At 36.4% G+C, this 19,155-nt stretch overlaps 5 protein-coding genes across 5 annotated transcripts in view; 3 read left to right on the top strand and 2 right to left on the bottom strand.

The window, feature by feature from the left end:
- Positions 1 to 180: 180 nt before the first annotated feature.
- On the top strand, positions 181 to 2,928 carry Ubc2 (ubiquitin conjugating enzyme 2). Its single transcript, XM_065359264.1, has 6 exons — positions 181 to 349; positions 869 to 1,006; positions 1,371 to 1,421; positions 1,513 to 1,645; positions 1,729 to 1,876; positions 1,961 to 2,928. The coding sequence occupies exons 2-6, from the start codon at positions 879 to 881 to the stop codon at positions 2,056 to 2,058; spliced, it is 558 nt and encodes a 185-aa protein (XP_065215336.1). The 5' UTR covers positions 181 to 349; positions 869 to 878; the 3' UTR covers positions 2,059 to 2,928.
- Positions 2,929 to 4,084: 1,156 nt separating this feature from the next.
- Positions 4,085 to 4,665, top strand: Sf3b5 (splicing factor 3b subunit 5). The gene is made up of 2 exons (XM_065359270.1): positions 4,085 to 4,245; positions 4,318 to 4,665. Exon 2 carries the CDS (start codon positions 4,329 to 4,331, stop codon positions 4,584 to 4,586), a length of 258 nt encoding a protein of 85 aa, XP_065215342.1. The 5' UTR covers positions 4,085 to 4,245; positions 4,318 to 4,328; the 3' UTR covers positions 4,587 to 4,665.
- Positions 4,319 to 6,020, bottom strand: LOC135841997 (exosome complex component MTR3-like). The gene is made up of 4 exons (XM_065359263.1): positions 5,644 to 6,020; positions 5,316 to 5,569; positions 5,092 to 5,238; positions 4,319 to 5,002 (listed from the first exon to the last, which is right to left on the bottom strand). Exons 1-4 carry the CDS (start codon positions 5,789 to 5,791, stop codon positions 4,703 to 4,705), a joined length of 849 nt encoding a protein of 282 aa, XP_065215335.1. The 5' UTR covers positions 5,792 to 6,020; the 3' UTR covers positions 4,319 to 4,702.
- Positions 6,021 to 6,245: 225 nt separating this feature from the next.
- Positions 6,246 to 7,188, top strand: LOC135842001 (cytochrome c oxidase subunit 5B, mitochondrial-like). Its single transcript, XM_065359268.1, has 3 exons — positions 6,246 to 6,499; positions 6,582 to 6,661; positions 6,781 to 7,188. Exons 1-3 carry the CDS (start codon positions 6,361 to 6,363, stop codon positions 7,009 to 7,011), a joined length of 450 nt encoding a protein of 149 aa, XP_065215340.1. The 5' UTR covers positions 6,246 to 6,360; the 3' UTR covers positions 7,012 to 7,188.
- A 635-nt stretch (positions 7,189 to 7,823) lies between these two features.
- The window catches only part of LOC135841995 (guanylate cyclase 32E), a 49,961-nt gene continuing 38,629 nt past the window's right edge, over positions 7,824 to 19,155 (bottom strand). Inside the window, exons 6-23 of the mRNA XM_065359257.1 lie at positions 16,577 to 16,654; positions 16,175 to 16,491; positions 15,861 to 16,006; positions 13,560 to 13,707; positions 12,654 to 12,744; positions 12,357 to 12,547; positions 11,978 to 12,157; positions 11,785 to 11,889; positions 11,606 to 11,677; positions 11,299 to 11,503; positions 10,974 to 11,175; positions 10,681 to 10,815; positions 10,474 to 10,586; positions 9,849 to 10,000; positions 9,463 to 9,561; positions 9,214 to 9,358; positions 8,940 to 9,038; positions 7,824 to 8,774 (exon numbers count right to left, since the gene is read on the bottom strand). Of these exons, the coding sequence (XP_065215329.1) occupies positions 8,038 to 8,774; positions 8,940 to 9,038; positions 9,214 to 9,358; positions 9,463 to 9,561; positions 9,849 to 10,000; positions 10,474 to 10,586; positions 10,681 to 10,815; positions 10,974 to 11,175; positions 11,299 to 11,503; positions 11,606 to 11,677; positions 11,785 to 11,889; positions 11,978 to 12,157; positions 12,357 to 12,547; positions 12,654 to 12,744; positions 13,560 to 13,707; positions 15,861 to 16,006; positions 16,175 to 16,491; positions 16,577 to 16,654 (3,215 nt within the window). The 3' untranslated portion in view covers positions 7,824 to 8,037. The remainder of the gene's footprint in view (positions 8,775 to 8,939; positions 9,039 to 9,213; positions 9,359 to 9,462; positions 9,562 to 9,848; positions 10,001 to 10,473; positions 10,587 to 10,680; positions 10,816 to 10,973; positions 11,176 to 11,298; positions 11,504 to 11,605; positions 11,678 to 11,784; positions 11,890 to 11,977; positions 12,158 to 12,356; positions 12,548 to 12,653; positions 12,745 to 13,559; positions 13,708 to 15,860; positions 16,007 to 16,174; positions 16,492 to 16,576; positions 16,655 to 19,155) is intronic.

Here is a 19,155-nt window from a genome sequence, read left to right as displayed (position 1 = left end):
CTCAAAAATGGTGCAAAAAATTGTGCCTGCATAAGAAGTTTTAATTTTTAGAAAAAAAATTCTGAAAGCTCGAGTCTGTCTTGCGCATGCGCTCCATGCGCCAATAGACTCAGTGCAAGAAAACAAAACACACAAAAGTTTTGAGCAAAAGGTAACACTGATCCATCAATGTTTTTTTTTTGTTTTATAGAAGGAATAAATTTTGTACTTCGTAGTGGTGAAAATGGTTCAAAATTGAATTATTTGGGTGTGATCACGAATTTTTAAAATATGTTTGATAATTTCAATTAATAACGAATGCAGTGAATAGTACAAACCATCATCTTCGACACAACGTTAGGAATAACAAGTAAGAAAACAAACTACTTAATCCTCGTTCAAGTTTTAGGCTTATGCATCACTATTGTTTCTGTTTATTCTTTTGTTCGGATTCATTTTCATAATCGATAATTCGGCGACAATGTATGCGAATTTCATTTCTTTTCCAAAGATTTCGTTCCTTGTAATGCTAATTTAGTCATCCAACTTGCGATATCATATTTATATGATATAAGTCTTTTTTATGGCGTGTACCGACATTTTAACGCGTCTTCTTGTGATGTGTGCTTTTTGCACCGAAGTTCTTGATATTGCTTTTGCTACGCGTTTTATGTAATAGACTTAGCCGTTGGTTTTCGAGTTGTACCGGTTACATTTCATTTATTTAGTCAGAAAATCATCGTAATTTCGAATATCCTACTCTCGATTATTCCGGACTCCGTTTAATTTTGTTGTTAGCCGCATTACTGTTCGCATAAGTTGGGCTTGGAACTACGTATATTACCTTATTACTGCTGTTTTATTATCTTAATTAAAACTTTCATTTCAGATTTGATAGTATGTCTGATGCTGGCTCTAGCGGATCCGGACGCCGTGGAACGACAGTTACCGAAGGCGCAAAAAACGAAACAAAAGAATCCAAACCCAACGCCAAGATGTCCAAATCTATCAATGCTTCTTCTAAGCGGTAATGTTCGAATTTTTGGAAAAGAATATAGTTCGCTTTTGTTATAGATAACGTTGTAAACTTCATTTTCAAAAACTGAGGTTGAAAACTTGATGCGTAACATGGTGTTTACATTCATTATTTGAAGTAATTCTCGGACGACTTTGTATTCATTTGTGGCATCGTTGATGTTTCATTAGATCATTACATCATTAGGTACCGACGAATGTAATATGACATTTCTTTTGATTTTCTATGTCAATTTTTTCTTGAAATAAGTTGATAAGGGGTGGTATGTTTGGTGGTGTACATGTCGCAAAATGGTCGTGTATTTGTTGGTCAATTATGTAACTTACATTTTCTAATATGATCGTTGATATTTTAGGATACAAAGAGAATTGGCCGAAATCACTCTAGATCCTCCGCCGAACTGCAGGTGAGAACTTTCTTCATCTGTTCAGAGTTTTGTATGGTACGAATTATCGTTTGCATAATATCTGATGTATGGCGGTTGCATTACTTTACAGCGCTGGACCGAAAGGCGATAATCTCTACGAATGGGTGTCAACAATATTAGGACCTCCCGGATCAGTATACGAGGGTGGCATTTTCTTTCTCGATATTCATTTCACTCCTGAATATCCTTTCAAACCACCTAAAGTGAGTTTCATTTTCAATTCTGCGCGTCGCATTTTTTTTTTTTTTTTTTTTTAGATATTAATGTGTATATCTGTTTTGAACAGGTGACTTTCAGAACAAGGATTTATCACTGCAATATCAATTCTCAAGGTGTCATTTGCTTGGACATTTTGAAGGATAATTGGTCTCCAGCGTTAACTATTTCCAAAGTTTTATTATCCATATGTTCCTTGTTGACAGATTGCAATCCTGGTACGTATACATAGATAATGAAAATACGCGTCCGTGATTTTTTTTTATCGAACTATATGTGCGCTTACGTGTTATTTTTTGCAGCGGACCCTTTGGTAGGAAGTATAGCGACTCAGTACTTACAGAATAGAGAAGAACATGATAGAATTGCCCGTTTATGGACCAAACGTTATGCTACCTGATTGCAAAGCGACGAAAAATAATTTCTTTTCTCAATTTTTATTAAATACTTTATCAATCGTAGGTTATAGAAAAATTTTATGTTTATTTTATGTTATTTGTGATAACTGTTGTAAGACTGAGGACATCAGAAAAATTTCTTGAAATTGCTGGCATTTTTGATCCTCTAATTGCCGAGAAGAAATTTTTAGACAATTCAGGTTCCTAATTTTACAAATACTTGCATTATCTTGAAATCGAATATTATTTTTCATTTTTGCTTTGTTGTCTCGGAGAATACAATGGCTGACTGATGTATTCGTTATCAACGATTTTTACTAAAATTGTGTATTTTATTATTCGAAAATTATTCGGCAGTGTTCTTGATGAACTTTTACTTTTTAAAGAAGTATAAACGAAATTTTCGTAACAAAATTGGAATGTAATGTAATCTGATGGGAACAGTATAACCAGTTTGCGCATTCGTTAATTATGATTTATGAATTTAGTTAGTGTGTTTATTTTTTTGCTTATTTTAAAATAAACACATATCATTTTCATTGTATTACGTATGAATGTTGTGTATTGTGTTGGAAATCAATTTCCGAAATTGTAGCGCGTATCATCTGGAAACCAATTTCAAGCGAAATAAATCCTACGATCTGTAAGCGATTTTGTACAAGTGATTTGCTTGTTAATTAATTATTATTATTATTTATTATAATTATTTTCTTTTTTTCTCTTCTTTTAAAGTACGTCATTCTTTGTAAAATACGCTATTTTCAGTTTCCTTTTAATTGCTTTTGCGACGAGTTGTAATTTTAACTAGATGTATTTTTCGGGAATGTGCTGGCTATGTGTTTATATTGCTGTAAATTACACTTTTCCGTAAATGCAGTGGTTCTAATATTGATGATTCGTTTTGGCAGGAGAAAGTCAAATGAAGTAATTCTCAAGCGATGCGCGTTGTTGTAGAATAATTGTAGAAATGACCATTCTGAACTTCTGAAGAAAATGTGACAAAATAATAAATGACCAATGTCAATGTCCAATATTATTGAATATTCTTCAGAAGATACAGCTGTGAGCTGATAATCTTCATAATGCTACTTTTCGTACAATATGCAAATTTGTTGAAGCTAGAGCCCTGCGCCGACAGCGAAATGATCGGCGGCGGCTACAGTACGCGCAGCACTGTGGCTGGCGGCGGAGCCGATTCCAGCCGAAGGTCTTGGCGGCTGCCAAAATTTTGCTCGGCGGCGGCTCAGCCGGCTACAAAGTTGAAATTTTGGGGTAATTTTTCGTAAATTTTAAAATTACCCCAAAATAAAAATTGGAAAGCAAAATCAAATTCAACTTCTCAAATGAAAATACCAATTTTTTCCGAGCTGAAAAGATTGGCTGTTTTTAATGACGAAAAGTTTTGATTTTTGTTTTTGAAAAAGTTAAAATATTCGAAAAATCCTCCTGAAATTTGCTGATTGAGTGAGTTGAGCCGGCTCAGCCGAGCAGATTACTCGGCGGCGGCTGCGGCGGCTGAAGTAATTTTTGAAACGGCGGCGGCGGCTTGAAAAATGTTTGAAAAATCGGTGGCGGCGGCGGCGCGGCGCGGCGGCGCAGGGCTCTAGTTGAAGCTGAAAGTGAAATCTAATCCAGCGATTCAAATTTTAAAATGATACATTATTTTATTAAAAAATTCGATGCCCGGTGCTACAACTGGAAGTGGAACCGAAAATTTACGAAAATTGAATTTTTATTATTTTCAATCAATGTGACCAAATTACAAAGTGCAATTACTTTACGGACATTTTTTTCCGATTTTAAAAAGAAAACTGATTGTGCCAATACACATACTTCTCTTCCGTTTGGATAAAATTTTAGAAACCATTTTCTCGGTGTTTTCGAAATTACGCAAATAAATTACACTTCAAATCTCAGAAATTTCTAAAAGATTGGCAAAGAAAAATGAAAAATAATGTTAATGCAAATGCGTTCGTTTTTCGCGGTAACTTTTTTGTCAAGTAAATGGCAACATTGGTAAAAACTTGTTGTTTTTATTTTCTGTGGTTTTCTTTTTCCTTTTTCTCACTTTTCTGCTGTTTGGACTTTTTTTGAATTGAATTTTGATGAATTTTTGATAATGAATAAAAATTGTTGATGAAGAACTGAATTTATTGTTTTCGAGTTCAAAACAACTTTTTGCAGAGCTGGTAATGTTTCTTTTCTTTACACCTATTCAATGGCATAATTCCATTGTTATCTATTCATTGTGCATTTTGCAGATTTCGTCACAATGGGCGATCGGTACAATATTCATTCTCAGCTCGAGCATCTTCAATCGAAGTACGTCGGAACCGGTCACGCTGATACCACCAAGTTTGAATGGTTATTGAATCAACACAGAGATTCGTTTTCGTCCTATATTGGACACTTCGACATGTTGAATTTTTTCGCTATCGTGGAAAATGAAGCGAAGGCTAGAGTTAAATTCAACTTGATGGAACGTATGTTGCAACCTTGCGGCCCTCCTCCAGAAAAACCCGAAGATTAGAAATTAACGAAATATAATTAGGCTTTTTAAAAAACATTTATATTACGTTGTAAGTAAATACATTTATCTTTAACATTTACGTTCGTACACCATTCAATAATACAGATAGGAAAAAATTATGCGGCGTCTCTCTCTTTCTCTGTAGAATCTTTCAAGTATTTCAACACACTTCTAACCAAGCATTGTCGCGCTAGTTCGTAAACTTTAGCATTTTCTTTGATCAGTATTTCTACGTAATTCTCGATATTTGACGTGTTCAGGACACCGCTCTGAACGATTTCTGTAATCTGTTCCAAAGTTTTCATGTAGGATACTGTAATAGTACCTTGTTTCGAACCACTTAAAAACGGTTTCGACATACAGCACAATTCTTCGGCTCGATTAGGATCAATCAATGTGCAATCATTGAATAAGCCCTGTAAAACAAAAAAAAGGTTATAGCGAACATATTTCGATCGGATACGATGTATTTGAAATGAAAGCGAATTCAAAATTCATTACTCACTAATGAAACGCCGGTAACTAAGTCGTGCATTGGCACACTGGCATTTGCCAAAGCTAAATTTGCGCAAGTGATAGCAGCAGCTAAACACGATCCGTCGTTTTCAATAACTAGCACGTAAATATCAACTTGGAAGTTGGAAAACTGATGCTAGAAGTAAAATACAACGAATAGGACATCATAATTTTTATATTTTCTTTCTGCGGAAATGAGATCAATCAACTTACTCTCATAACTGCTGGTTCTAATGCTCTACGAAGATTGATACTGTGTTCACGTTCTTCCGCATCTTTTAGGTAACCGCGTCTTTTCTCACAACTGAAAGGAGCGAACTTGAATTCGCAGTATAATTCTCCATTGAGAGAATAATCTGATCGATTCGGAATCTCTCTAGGGTCGAAAACTGAACAGATTACTTTCGTTTTATCATACTCCACATATGCAGATCCTTTGGCATGGCTAATGACTCCCGTCTTCATGACTACAACGAAATGTTACTTTATTGATTATGGAAATTTAACATTTTTAGACAAATAAAATGATGTATTACACTACCTATAGATCTGTGTTCATCATGTTGACGACCATCTGGTCTGCTGTGTGTTATCGTATCCCTCAAATTTTTCTCAGATTTGTTGATCGAATAAACTCGATAGTCTGTCGTCGTAAATGGTGCTGTAATACGTCTCGTGTCCGGAGGCATAATTATTGCTGCGAGGATAGCTTCAAATTCAAATCAGAATGGGCTCAATAAATATTGAGTAAGCATTTCAATACTACTTCGTTAACTTGAAAATACACTCTGGAATCCAACACTGGAGCGTCGGAATTTAAAGTATCAAATTTAAAATCTTATCACTGCTAAGTTTGAATTTCTCCGGCAATCCGGCATCCGGCATTCTCCGGCGTTTGTTCTGAATCTGAATTCTGATAATTTCGGCGTACCTGGCTGTTCGGCGACTCATTTTTCGAGCCTGATCTATTCAATAATTACAAATTTTAACAATTATTTCAACATTATCCCGCTAAGGGCGCTAAGCCACGTTTAAAAAACAAAAAAACTTTGTTTTAGCGCTCTCTTTTGCGGTTATTTATCATTAAAAATTACGTGAAAATTGTAATACGCTGGGCCAAAGTTATGATAACACTGAGCTTCAATTTTAATCAAATCGAATTTCACCAAGGCGAACTTAATTCGACCTCAAATTTAACAAAGTTAATGAAAGTTCGGTAATTGTTCACAATATTAGTGGTTTTATCGTTGTTCGAATCATGGCGTTAACCAAATTCGTCAGCAAAGCTGGTTCTTTATTCTTGAAACCATCGTTCAATTTGAGTAGAAGTTTCGCTACGTCGGCGGTGGCCCGATCTTCGAAAGAAGAAGAACCGATAGATACTGCAAATTTTGACGGTAATGACGAGCATCTTGTAGTTATATTCGTTAAAAATAATACTCGACTGATTTGTAAAGTAATACGACTATTCTTCTTCAGAGTTTGGTTTTCCCGATGATTTGGATATATCATGCGGTATGTACAGAAAAGAACTGATTGCTCGATTGGCTGGTGTACAAGTAAGTAAATGGACGTTTGAATTCACAAATAACGTTTTTTTCTACGCATCTCATCGAAGTTGAAACGCAAGTAATGGTTTGTAGGTTATTAAATTCATCGCTTTCGTTTATCTTTACAGGACCCTTTCTCCATTTCTGCTATCGATCGTGCTGAAAAAGGAACCAAACTTGATCCGATCCGTGTTCCGTCTGGTTTAGAAAGTCGTATGGTTGCGTGCAGATGCGAACCCGAATCGCATACCCTATTATATATGTGGTTGCACCAAAACGAACCGAAACGTTGTAGATGTGGATTTTGGATGGTGCTATTCTACAGAGAACCATTCGTCGAATACATGATGCCGTATTAAATGGAGAAAAAGATACTAGAGTTTGTAGCTTTATGAAAAAAATATATGTATACATTTATTCGCATTCAAATTTCGATGATTGAACTCGAAGCTATAATTAATTTTCGTACGAGTTCCGCTAAGAATGTTCATTAGAAGTGTTTGTATTATAAATTCGTTATTATAAACTTAAAGTAAGATTTGTGTTGTTTTTCATATTCTGCTACCTACGTTCAAACATACTTTCGAATGGAACATTACTAACTTCGATCGTGTTGTTGAATGTCTCGAACCGCAGTTACGAAAAACTAATCGCACTCATTCGGTTGGAAATAGGAAAAATCCAAAACACCCAGCTGGCATCACTCTGTTAGTAGTGTTAGTAGTTAAGTAGTTCAGGTAGCTCATGTTCGATATTTGATCATTTATGTTTGGTCTTATTAATAATACGACGAATGACCTTTTTGGCAGAACGAGACATTATTCGAATCCGGTTACAATTCATTTTTGATTTTTTCATAATTTTTTCTTGTTCGATAAATGATGCTAAACGGTCTCGAATTCGGACATGTTCGAGATGCAATGATAATTTATAACGCTGTATAACAGATATTTTATTTAGAGTATAATCGTGGTCATCAATCAACATGGGACTCGCATCATTTACCATTTACTCTCGTGTATCTAAATAGATTAAAAAAGTTGCCAACGTTCAAGGTACAGATGATGCTTCTGTGACTATGAAAAAGGCTTCGTAAAACTACGTGAATCAAAGTCACTGGTAGTGAATGCTTACGAGTCCACTTTTTCCTAAAATAATGAATAAATCTCTCGACAAGTAACTTTCGCTTTATTAAAAAATTGTACGCATACGTAGATATCGGCACATATAGTATGTACGAAGGTATCAAGGTAGGTACTTTAGTTATTGTACACGGACGACTAGTTGAAATTGAATTTGTAAAAAATATAAAAAATAAAGAAGTAGGTAGGTAGATTAGGTAATACTCGAGTAAAGAAGAGAACTGAAACTGCGATTTGACGCGTTTACATAACAGAATCACAATGATTATGCAACAATGGAATGTTTACATCGGAAATATGTTTGGTAGAATTAGAAACCTCCTTTACAGAATTTACAGATATGCACGGAATCGACGAAGTTAGTAGATAAGGTTCGCTGTTACAGTAGCCATCTTCGTATTCGTTTTCGTCATAATTCCTTTTAGTAGACTGTATTTTAGGTTTATCGGCATTCGAGGTAATGTTTTCGATACAAGGACACGAAACGCTCATCAGAGTATCAGCGAACTCGTCTCCTAGTTCGGGTACTTTGGACGGACGTCTCTTTACCGGCATATCGTTAAAGATGACGTCTATCATGGGATCGTGGCTGCACTTATGATAGGGATTGCATTCTAGAATATTTCCATTAGCGAAACGTAGCTTTTTCGGAGATTCCAGACTAACGCATCGAGATACTACGTTTCGAGGGCAAGAGAGAGAATTTTTATTCTTCAAAGAACTCCTCGGAATTGATGTTTGTTGTACGTCCATTTTACAACTTTTATTACGCTTAGACACGTCTTTGCGGGATAATTGTTCGCGACGTCTCATTCGTTCTTCACTACGCTTGGCTCGATGGTTAGCTTCTTCGCCGACCAACCAATAAGTTAATACTTCCCCTTTGCCTTTCATGCCAATGATGCCTCGTTTCACCACCGTGTATCCTTCTAAACGATCCAACAACGCTTTGCATTCGGCGCTGCAATGAATCTTCAAAGCTGTAACATATGGGAAATTATACTCGTAAAGTAGCTTCGATGTAATAGGCCTATAGGTACTTATGTATTTTCAAAAAAAAAGTCTAGTGGAAATGCATTAATTTTAATAAACAACGACGGTATAATATGGTACGTGATTGGCGCTTATAATATAGGAACACGTACCTGCTCCTGTTGATTCCATTCTGCTAGCAGTATTCACTGTGTCGCCAAATAAACAATATCTCGGCATTTTTAAACCTACTACACCAGCGCAAACGGGTCCTGATGGAAAAATGAATGTAATTTTTTTTTTAATAACTCGAAATAAATATTAATAAAAGTAGGTAGCTATAGGTACTTAGTCGTATTAATAAGATGACAGCGTAATAAAACCAATTTTCCCCGAAAGATTGGTGCAATTATAATTAAAAAGTACCTATTAGATATTAATTATTACCTGAGTGAATTCCTATCCTTAGCATTAGATTATCATAAGGTCGATGTCTCATTCTAAATTTTCTAACTTCGTCCAACAGATGCAACGACATAGTAGCTATTTCACCAGCATGATTATCTCCATTTTTAATTGGTAAACCGCTCACCTACAGAATACAATAATATGGTTACATTATAACCATTTTTATCGCGAAACGATTCGTCCAATGAGTGGAATTTTCAAGTTTTCAATTCCATAAATTTTGCTTACCACCATGTACGCATCGCCGATAGTTTCAACTTTGTAAACGTCATAATTTTCAATGATGGAATCGAAACACGTGTATAAATCATTTAGAAAGTCGACCACCTGAAGACAAACGTAGAAATTAACAGCACGTACGTATTTGTATCCACTATCCACCACCCAATTGTGGTTTTGTGGCTCTCAAATCTCTTATGGCAGCAACGCTGTCATTAAATTAAATATCATCGATAGGCACCAAGCGCGAATGAATTGATAATTTTACGAGTCAGGCGTAATATCTACCTACATATCCAGTCTTATTTATGAGTTGTTTAGGACGAAATTAGGTGCCTGAATTATGTACCTATTATTGCTCGTCGTTTCTAAATGAAAACAATTTAATATCAAACCTGCAATGGTGTGCTTTCTGCAGACATCGATGTGAATCCAACGATATCGCTGAAATAAATTGTCACAGAATCAAAACTTTCAGGATCTACTTTATGGCCACGTTTCAATTGTTCTGCTACGTATCGTGGTAACATTTCGTACAGCAGGGCGTCTAAAAAGAAACAAAATCAAAAAACTTATTCAGTTAAATTCAATATTGATAGGTAGATTATGTCACACTCATTACATAATAAGTAATCATTTTCAACTCGAGCATCGCATAGCTAAACATGAGGTCAAAAAAAAATGAAGTTATGAAATAGGTACAGTATGTAGTACGTAGGTACCTAATGAAATGAGAACACGTTTTTTGAGCACTTTCCTATCAATAAGTAGGTAAATTAAAAAAAAAAAAAAAAATTATTGAACTTGGTGGAAATGGGGAGCGCTGTTTTAGAATATTAAATTATGCAACCAAAACTTAAACAGTACAAATTTTAACAACATAATATCGACAATCTACGTTCACCCTTATGGGCAAATAAAAGAAATTATTTTTAAATGATATACGGAAGGCCGGAGGAGAGAGTGAACGCGTCGATGTTTGTTTAGATCGTATTTTTACTCAATTACACATTTATCAACCTGTTTTCTTTTTCTCTTCGACCAGTTGGTCCGTTCTTTCATCAACCAAAACCTCCAAATTATTAGCGTATTTTTCCATCATAGCCATCATGTTATCGAAAATATTCGGTTTCCTGTGATGCAAAAAATACATACCTATGTGTAGGTAAAACAAAAATAAAATGAGCTAACGCCTCGATTAATTTTACGTTATTCAAGTATACTTACATTCCTTTCCTCATCGGCCGTAGTTTATTTCTAATAATTTTGAATTCCGGTCGATCTTCCGGATTTTCAGCCCAACACTCTTTCAAGCAATCCCGAACAAAATCGAAACTGTTTTCCAATAAATCTAACGGAGGTCTGCGAACAAATGAACATTAAGATGAGTCAAGCGCTAAAAACAGCCGAAGAAGGCAGAAAAGTTGACGAGTGCAACGCACGGTTAGGTACTTAAAAATTACGCGGAAATTACAATTATTCAGCACCGAAGGGTGTATTTGATGCGATGTTCTGCCTACCTAAATGGAGTCGTTGAATCACTAGGATCGACTATTTTTTGCAGCATTTCCGATAACGTAAGGCACGTAGAACTTCCAAACGGTCCTTGTCGACCGTTTATTTCGTACAAAATTATACCGAACGAGTACACGTCTCCTTTTTGAGTACCCGTTATGTACGAGTTTGAATCTCGAAGTAGTTCCGGCGCTCTGTACAAAAGTCCTGTAAAAATAAATGAATACCGCGACCGCGTGGCATTGAACTGACTATTACCTAGCTAGGCACTACTTATTCCAAGCAAAAAATTTAAAAAAATCGTTCGCTGTCTGGTTTCTCATTACCTACCTTCGCATTTGCACGATACGTTGTCGTTAATTAATTGATACGTGTCGTGCTGCGAGAAATGATGCGGATAATCTTCGGATTCTTTTTTAAATTCGTGAAATCCGAAGTCGGTTAATTTCAAAACCCATCTAGAATCCACTAAACAATTGGATGGTTTCAAATTACCGTGACAATGAACAGGTGATTCGTGTAGGTATAAAATACCCTGAAATTCAACAGGTACATATTCTGTATTGTTGACAGTTGCATGATTCGTAATCGTAAGTACGAGTAATTTGAGACAAAAATAAATAATTTAGGTACCTACCCGTAAAATATCGGCCACCAACGACGAAATGAACATATTGTCTAATTTTACTTCTTCGTTTTCTAAAATATCCTGAAAATCAGATCGGTAATAAATTTATCATAGATTAGAGGACAAAGAAGTTCCATTTCATTCGTAAGCGATGCAAATGTGTAGTATTTTCAATTTCAACTAGATACCTTTAAACTACCCCGAGCACAGTATTCAGTAACTATGCAGATATTCGGGGGATCAGTACATGCGCCGATGAAACCGTTTAAATTATCATGACGCAGATCTCTCATCTGTAAAATTAAAGGAGTTGATTTTATGAATTTTAATTTCAACTTTCAACAATAACAACACGATCGAGTCCCATCTGTAGGTACATACCACTTTCAGTTCTTTTTTCATTTCTCTAGTTAAATCGATATTTTTCTTCTTTATTTTTTTAACAGCAAAAACTCGACCCCTATAAATGCCAACGGTAGTGTAAATGGCAGAATATCGAAAATCGGCATCGGGATTCGAACTTAACGATACTTGACTAGTTCCAACTAATGGATGAAGAGTCTGTAAGAAAAAAAAAAAAAAAAAAAAAAAAAAAAACAGCAAAATGGTTTCATGAGTATGGTACCACGTAAGTTTTCCTACCTAAGGGCGAAAAATACTACACTTGAAAATAATCTTCATAAATTTCAGTCAATAAGTAACCACAAGTGTCGAATGTGGTTTTTTTTTTTTAAATCAAATTTTGAACTTGCACACTTACGCGAGATATTTTACTGGAAGAGGTACTGTTGCTCTCTGGATCGTTCATCTCGATATCTTTGTAATCTACTTTCCATAGCAAACTATCCAACTCCTGTTCGTATCTCCAATTTCTGTACAAGACAAATGATATGACTAGAAAAACAACTAAAAAGAATCCGGCCACGCTGAATAATATCTCCAAAGTGTAGGCTGCAGAAACACGTATAACGCAAAAATAAAAATGAACAAATTAGTTTCTCAATAGGTGGTTTATACGTATAGCTCTAGACCTAGGTACTAGGTAGGTATAACTTACAAATGCATCTTTCTTCTTGAAATCCGCAGACAGGTTCTGCAACCGGCGGTTTTCCGTTAATCCAATAAATATCCGAAATCATTTGCATTTCCTGTTGAGATAAAAATGAAAATAAATGTACTTAGGTACAGTACAAATATCAGAGATCAGAGAGTTAAAATAAACATTCGCCGGAAACTGGAATTTTATATATGTAGCACCAGTAAGATTTAGGAGGTCTGCGAGAAGGGAAGACATTTAATGAGTACCTAACTACCTACCAGTACCTATATCAAGTATGGGCCGAGTTTGAGTAGGTTCGACTACGACATAATGAGAAGAAAATAGGAAAAATACGCGCACCAACGCGGGAAAAAAAGGAAACGAAGAAAATCATGGCATCAGGCATCGAGTCTCGGGCGAATTCAACGCAACAAATCACGGAAATGTCTTAATTTAGATTGGAGGGCATGTAATGGTGTAATGGCGTAATGGCGTAACACGTTTCTTGTACTCCGGGGAATCGACCAACGATCATCGTCCAGTTGCGTAATCGTTAACTCGTACTGTCGTACATTCGTACTGTGGTACTGTATATTTGGTTTTTAGGACGATGTCGATGTCGATGTCGATGTCGCCGCCGCCACCGCGTTCATGATTGACGATGTTGGCACTGAGCGTTTGTAATAATATGTACCTATACGAATGGTGCGAGTAACTACATATGTACGTATGTACCGTAGGTGCATATTTCTATGTACATATTTCTTCATATCGCTACCTGTGTCGTATATCCGACTAGGTATATAAGTACCTATACATAGGTATTGGCCAAGTATTCGCTAAAATGGTAAAAAGTGAACGTTCGAGCTAATATGCATTTTTTGTAGGTACTCGTACTCGTACTCGTACTCGTACTCTACCTACCGGTAAATTCTTAACGTTCGGCACCAGACGATTGAACATTGCCACGGGATATAGACCGTACTCAGTTTCATTGTCGGGACGACGTTTTAAAGCCAACACCGTATAATTTCCTTCCGCATCGCCGTTTTCGTCGATATGTACCATGTACCTACAAATCGAGTCACAGTTTAATCAAGCTATCAATTATCATAGGTATTCGTACTCTTTATGTTGTTATTGTTGTTTGTTACTACTAAAAGCACCTCTTTCAATTAAGATTTGTTTGAGGTTGTTACCTGTTGGGCCTACGTTTCTCACAAATTTGTTTTTGACGAGCAATGAATTTCATAGTACGTACGTAGACGTACGTAAGTACGTACTATACCAACTAAATCGGCATGCAAATTTTAGGCACTGCAATTCGTTCTTGATTTCTAGCGACTTTTTAAAAATTCAAATTTGGCCCTTTTCCCATTAAAAATATCAAAATTTTTAGGTACGTACGTTCATTTACATATAAAATTTCACAAATTTTTTGGTGATTTTTTAAAGCAACGTTAATGGAAATTTTATAGGTACCTACTTTTCCTGCGATATTTTTGTCAAATATTATATTCAACATAGATATGGTAGTTATATTTGATCAAATTTTCGTAATCTTTTATAAATTTTTCAACGATTTGGAAATTTTTACGATACTTCCCTCAAATTTCAGCCAATTTCCAGCTATTTTTACGACACTTTATAATAAACTTTTGACGATTTTCGGAAAGTTTGCTCCACGAAGCTAATTGTCTTATCAATTATTTACGGTTAATTTTCAATCTCCGAAAACTCGGTTAAACAAACTTTACGACACTTCCAACAATTTTTACACATTTTTCTGCAATTTTGACATTATTTAAATAAATTTTAATAATCTGGGCTACTTTGTCAAGATTTCAATAATTTATGAAGACATTCCATCGTGTCATTTCTATGCCAATTTTACAAGTGGAATCATTTTTTTTTTTTTTTTTAGGAGTAATTCGCGAACCGCGAATCGAATAATATTTTGTATTTTTTCATAATTTATTTAGGTACCCTACCCCCTGTAGGCCTACTCGTTGGAAATCATAAAAACTTATGAAGAAAGTTCGATTTGTTAGATGCTAAAAAAAACTGGAATGAATCCAAAACTTTTTATCTTTTTTTTTTTTTTACCGAAACGTCGTATTACAATTTCATTCAACATCAACAGTAAAATAGGAAGAAGAAGGGATTGGAGGAGACTAGTACGACTCGATGAAGGCGAACAATGCAGGAAATGAAACAGCAGCAAAAAAGGATTACCGCGTAAGTCGCACAAAGGATCCAGCGCAGAAGACCCTCTAAAATATGGCTGTACTTCAATTTTGCTCGTCGAAGTGATACAATACCCGAAGAAACTATCAAACCTTATGTTTTTGATACCGCTGATTTTGAATTTGACACCATTTCTTCAGTAGAAGTGGAATTTCGAAGCCGACATATACCTCATTTTTTTGAGTAATGTGTGGAAATAATATACATATATACATATGTAAAGACCAGGAAAAGGGACGAAAAATTGATCTGAGCTTTTTTTTCAAAGTGAAAGTACATATTCGATGATCTTGAAGGCTGGTTTAAAATACCTACTCGTACTCGTACTCGTACATACATCAATGAAAAGAACTTTTTTTCCTCTTTATTGCAACCCTGTAAGTATTCATTTGATTAATTAAAGCTGGTCCTGGTGGCGGCCAGAAACCAAAACAAGCACACAATTGAAAAGAGAAAGAAAAGGACTTTTCAATGGTACAGCAGCTACCTATATTATTTGAAGTTCAATTTACTTTCACGATTGCAGGATATTTCAGATTTAAAATAATGTACGTAGGTACTTGTTTTTTATTTGATTTTCATTTAAATTACCCGAGTACCATACTCTACAGCAAATTATCAAGTTTTCAGATTCCAACACGAGTTTGAGGTTATTGATATGTTGAAAATGATATTACATTGTGATCGTACGCACTCGCATAAAGATAGAGGTGGGATGAGAAAATGGGTTTTAGCTCAGGCTCAGGCTAAAGCTAAGGCTTGTTATTATAGTTCGTCTCATCCGAGCGAGTAGATACTAGATAGGTATTAACCGCGAAAAGCTTTTGATTAACGAATCAGAGAAAGCTACTCGTAGATAGGTAAAGGTAATACACGTTGGTAAAACTATCGAGTAAAAGTATAAGTAACTCGAAAGTCGCAAAGCGGTAGTGTACTCGTATTTACGTACGAGGCTGAGGAAATTAATGGAGCTCTTACCCTAATGCGCTTTTATAATAGCATTTCTTCACGTGATGAATGATGGCGGTACCGTTGAACGGATCATCTCCAGCTTCTAGAACTTTGAGTAAAGCTTGCGCGTATAAGTGAACCGCATCGTATAGATAAGCCGCTTCTGTACTAATCTTACACAAAAACATGGTCACATAGATATACTCGTCTTTTTGTCATTTGTCGAGGCCAAGTCGCATGTCGCATGTCGCAATCGCAAACGCAAACCGCGTCTTTTTCTCTTTCACAAGATAGCCCTAAGTGTAAGTAGGTAGACACTAGACAGGTAGATAGATACTCACTTTTTTCCCTTTGCTTTTGACCGCCAAAAGATTTTCAAAATTAAACGACGGCTTTGTCGAGTTCTCGTTGTCCTTTTTCTCCCTACTTTCGGCGGTCAAAGGATTTTCGAAATTGAACGGAGGCTTTTCCAGGTACTCGTTCACTTTTTTGCTGAACGCTTCGAATCCTTGGGCTGGACTTTGTACAACGGCCAGATAGTTTTTGTAACTTTGCACCAGCGACGGCGTGATTGTCTGATTGAACGCGTTCCTTAAATATTTGCCCGGATCTTTCGTGTCGTACGCTTGAGTGACGATGCCGACGACAAAATATTCGCCTACAAGTATAACAACGAGCAGACGTGAACGTATTCTGCACTAACAATTAACATATCGCATCAAAGTACGATAACTTAGCCTTACCTGCTTCGAATAAGCTCATGTCATTCATGGCCGATAGCAGTCCTAAATGTTCGTAATACTGTCCGAGCACAACATAAACTGAAACAAACAAACAAAATGTACTTAGTGGTATATTGTTACATATACTTATGTAGGTAGCTAGAAATATTCATCTCAAAAGTCCGCCATATCGCTTATAAAAAAAAAAAAAAAATACGACGACGCTCTACTGCTATCGTCAACTTTGCAAATCCTTTGCTTCGTCGATTTCGGCACGAATGAAAGGTACCTATAAAGTTCAGCAAAGAGCGGGTAGACTATTTACCTACTACAGGCAGAGCTACGTCTATTTACGTACGTAAATAAATATGTACGTCTATGTTGCGCAGGTTCTATACCGACGAACGCGATTCGAAAATGAATAACTACCTACCTAAGTACCTAGTATACCCCTACATTTGGAAGATAGATAATTTAAGAACAGATTCAAGAATGCATTCTCACCAGAGCCGGAGCGAAGAACCCTGTGGTCGTTTTTCAGTCGACATTTCTGGAAAAATTTCTCCCAAGCCAGCCAAATCGACTGTAAAATTTCAAAAATTTTCCAAAAAATGTTCACCCTCACTCCGCTTGGGCAAGGGGTAGAATTATTTTCCTAGATTTCTCAAAAATTGTTTTTTTCGTTACCTATACCTACGCAAATTGTTCACTAAACAATTGCGAATTTCAAAGCGAATACAGAAACGTGAGAAATTGAGAAAAATAATCTGGGGAAAAAAGTAAAAAGTGGTCATTTGGTAGATAGTAGGTCTAGGTACGCTGAATTCAAATACAAGAAACCGTCTGAGGGTGAAAAATGCTGTGCAAACAAACACTTTTTCGATCGTTTAGCTACGTTGTACTCGTACCACTCAAAAAGTACCTACTGAAAGTTTGCATGACCGAAAGTACACTTTTGCAGTGAACTTGAGCGTTGGGACTTACGTCTTGCAAGTAGTAATGCATCGCTAAATGCGAGTGTAGTGTTCTGGTACCTACTGGCTACTACCTACTCGTGAAAGTAATAGAAATAAATTGTATTTGTAGGAGGATGTGCCGACACGAGTAGGAAAGTAATATGTTGTGTACAGTGTACACAACTCACAACTGGTGGTACCTACTCGTAGATTGTACTCGTAGCAGTGCGTTGTTTGCTCATTATTGCGGCCAGGTCAGATAATACGAATAGGTACGCGTATTTACCATTAGGTGGTAGGTCTAGGTACCGGTGTCTGTGATAAAAAACATTAGGAAATGTTTGTAAGATCGTAATATCATAATATTATATTGCATACCGTTTACTTAAATGTACATTAGGTACCTACGTGCAATTTTCGTTTCACTCTTATCGTACAAATATAAGTTGAAAACAAATTACTCGTGTCAATTCACACCATCTGCGCGAAATTTTTCATCCCAGAAGAGCAACGCGGGAAGGAGGCAGCTTTAGCAGCGACGACGATGAGAAAACGCGAGTGCCAGGAGAGATGAATAAAACTGCTCGACGACTAAAGTTTAAAGAGATCGAATTTAAATATGTACCTACTTATCGTATAGAGTTGGAGCAGGCAGTTCTTCAAACGTAGGTATTCACCCCTCATATCTGTCTGTCAGCCTTACATTCGCTTATTAGGTACTTACGAATGTATTCTACGAACTACGTAGGTAGGTACCAGACGCACTAATAGAATTAAGAAGAACGGCACGGCACGGCACGACACGACACGTCAAACCAGAAAGAGAAAGATGGCGAAACTGCGAAAGTAATTTTCCACGTATTGAGTAAGAAGCTATTTCATTTAGTTTAAACGACATTCGATTCATCGACGCCGATGCCTGTCAAATACCGAGCGAGCAAATGAAAATTGAAAATACTGATCGGTTGAAAAACGCCAACAGCGAACAGCGAACGTGAAGACGAAAAGGCGAAAAGACGAAAAGACGCAAGACACATAACAATCGCCGAAAAGCCGAATAAGCGGCGGCCAACTACCAGGAAATGAGATGAGATGAGATGAGATGAGCTGTAGCTGTGGGTTGCTTAATGCTCATGTAGGCTACCCATAGCAAATTACCAGCAGATACCTCTAATACGTGCGTAGTTGCGGTCTCATTTAAATAAGCGTGGGCAAAAGGCAAAACACAATTGTACGTGCACGTCGCTCCATATACTCGAATACTCGTATTTAATACTCTCAAGTTGAAATCGCGACGAAAATGACGATCCAAAATGAAGACCCATAGGTAGTACATATTTTAGCACGAAGACGGGGAATGACGAAGAAGAAAATTGCAACAAAATAAGGGCTAGGTTGTTCGGCACAAAGTCCAAATTCTTCGCTCACCCGTCCAGACCCAGAAACCCAGAATGTTTGCAGGATTATGGAACGCGCTACGTGACGTTGGCGATTCGTTAGACGTAAAATAATGAACATTATTAGGTACAACAATACGTGCAACGAGCAACGCAGGTACCTACTCGTTGTATTCCCAGTTAGTTAGGTACCTGCACAGTGCACCCTTTCCTCAACTAAAATTTTCCTAAATTGTCATCATTTTTT

The sequence above is a fragment of the Planococcus citri genome, chromosome 3, assembly GCF_950023065.1.
Source record: "Planococcus citri chromosome 3, ihPlaCitr1.1, whole genome shotgun sequence".
Lineage (NCBI taxonomy): Eukaryota > Metazoa > Arthropoda > Insecta > Hemiptera > Pseudococcidae > Planococcus > Planococcus citri.
The sequence above is the reverse complement of the archived record's forward strand: the minus strand, read 5'-3'. Positions and strand labels throughout refer to the sequence as shown.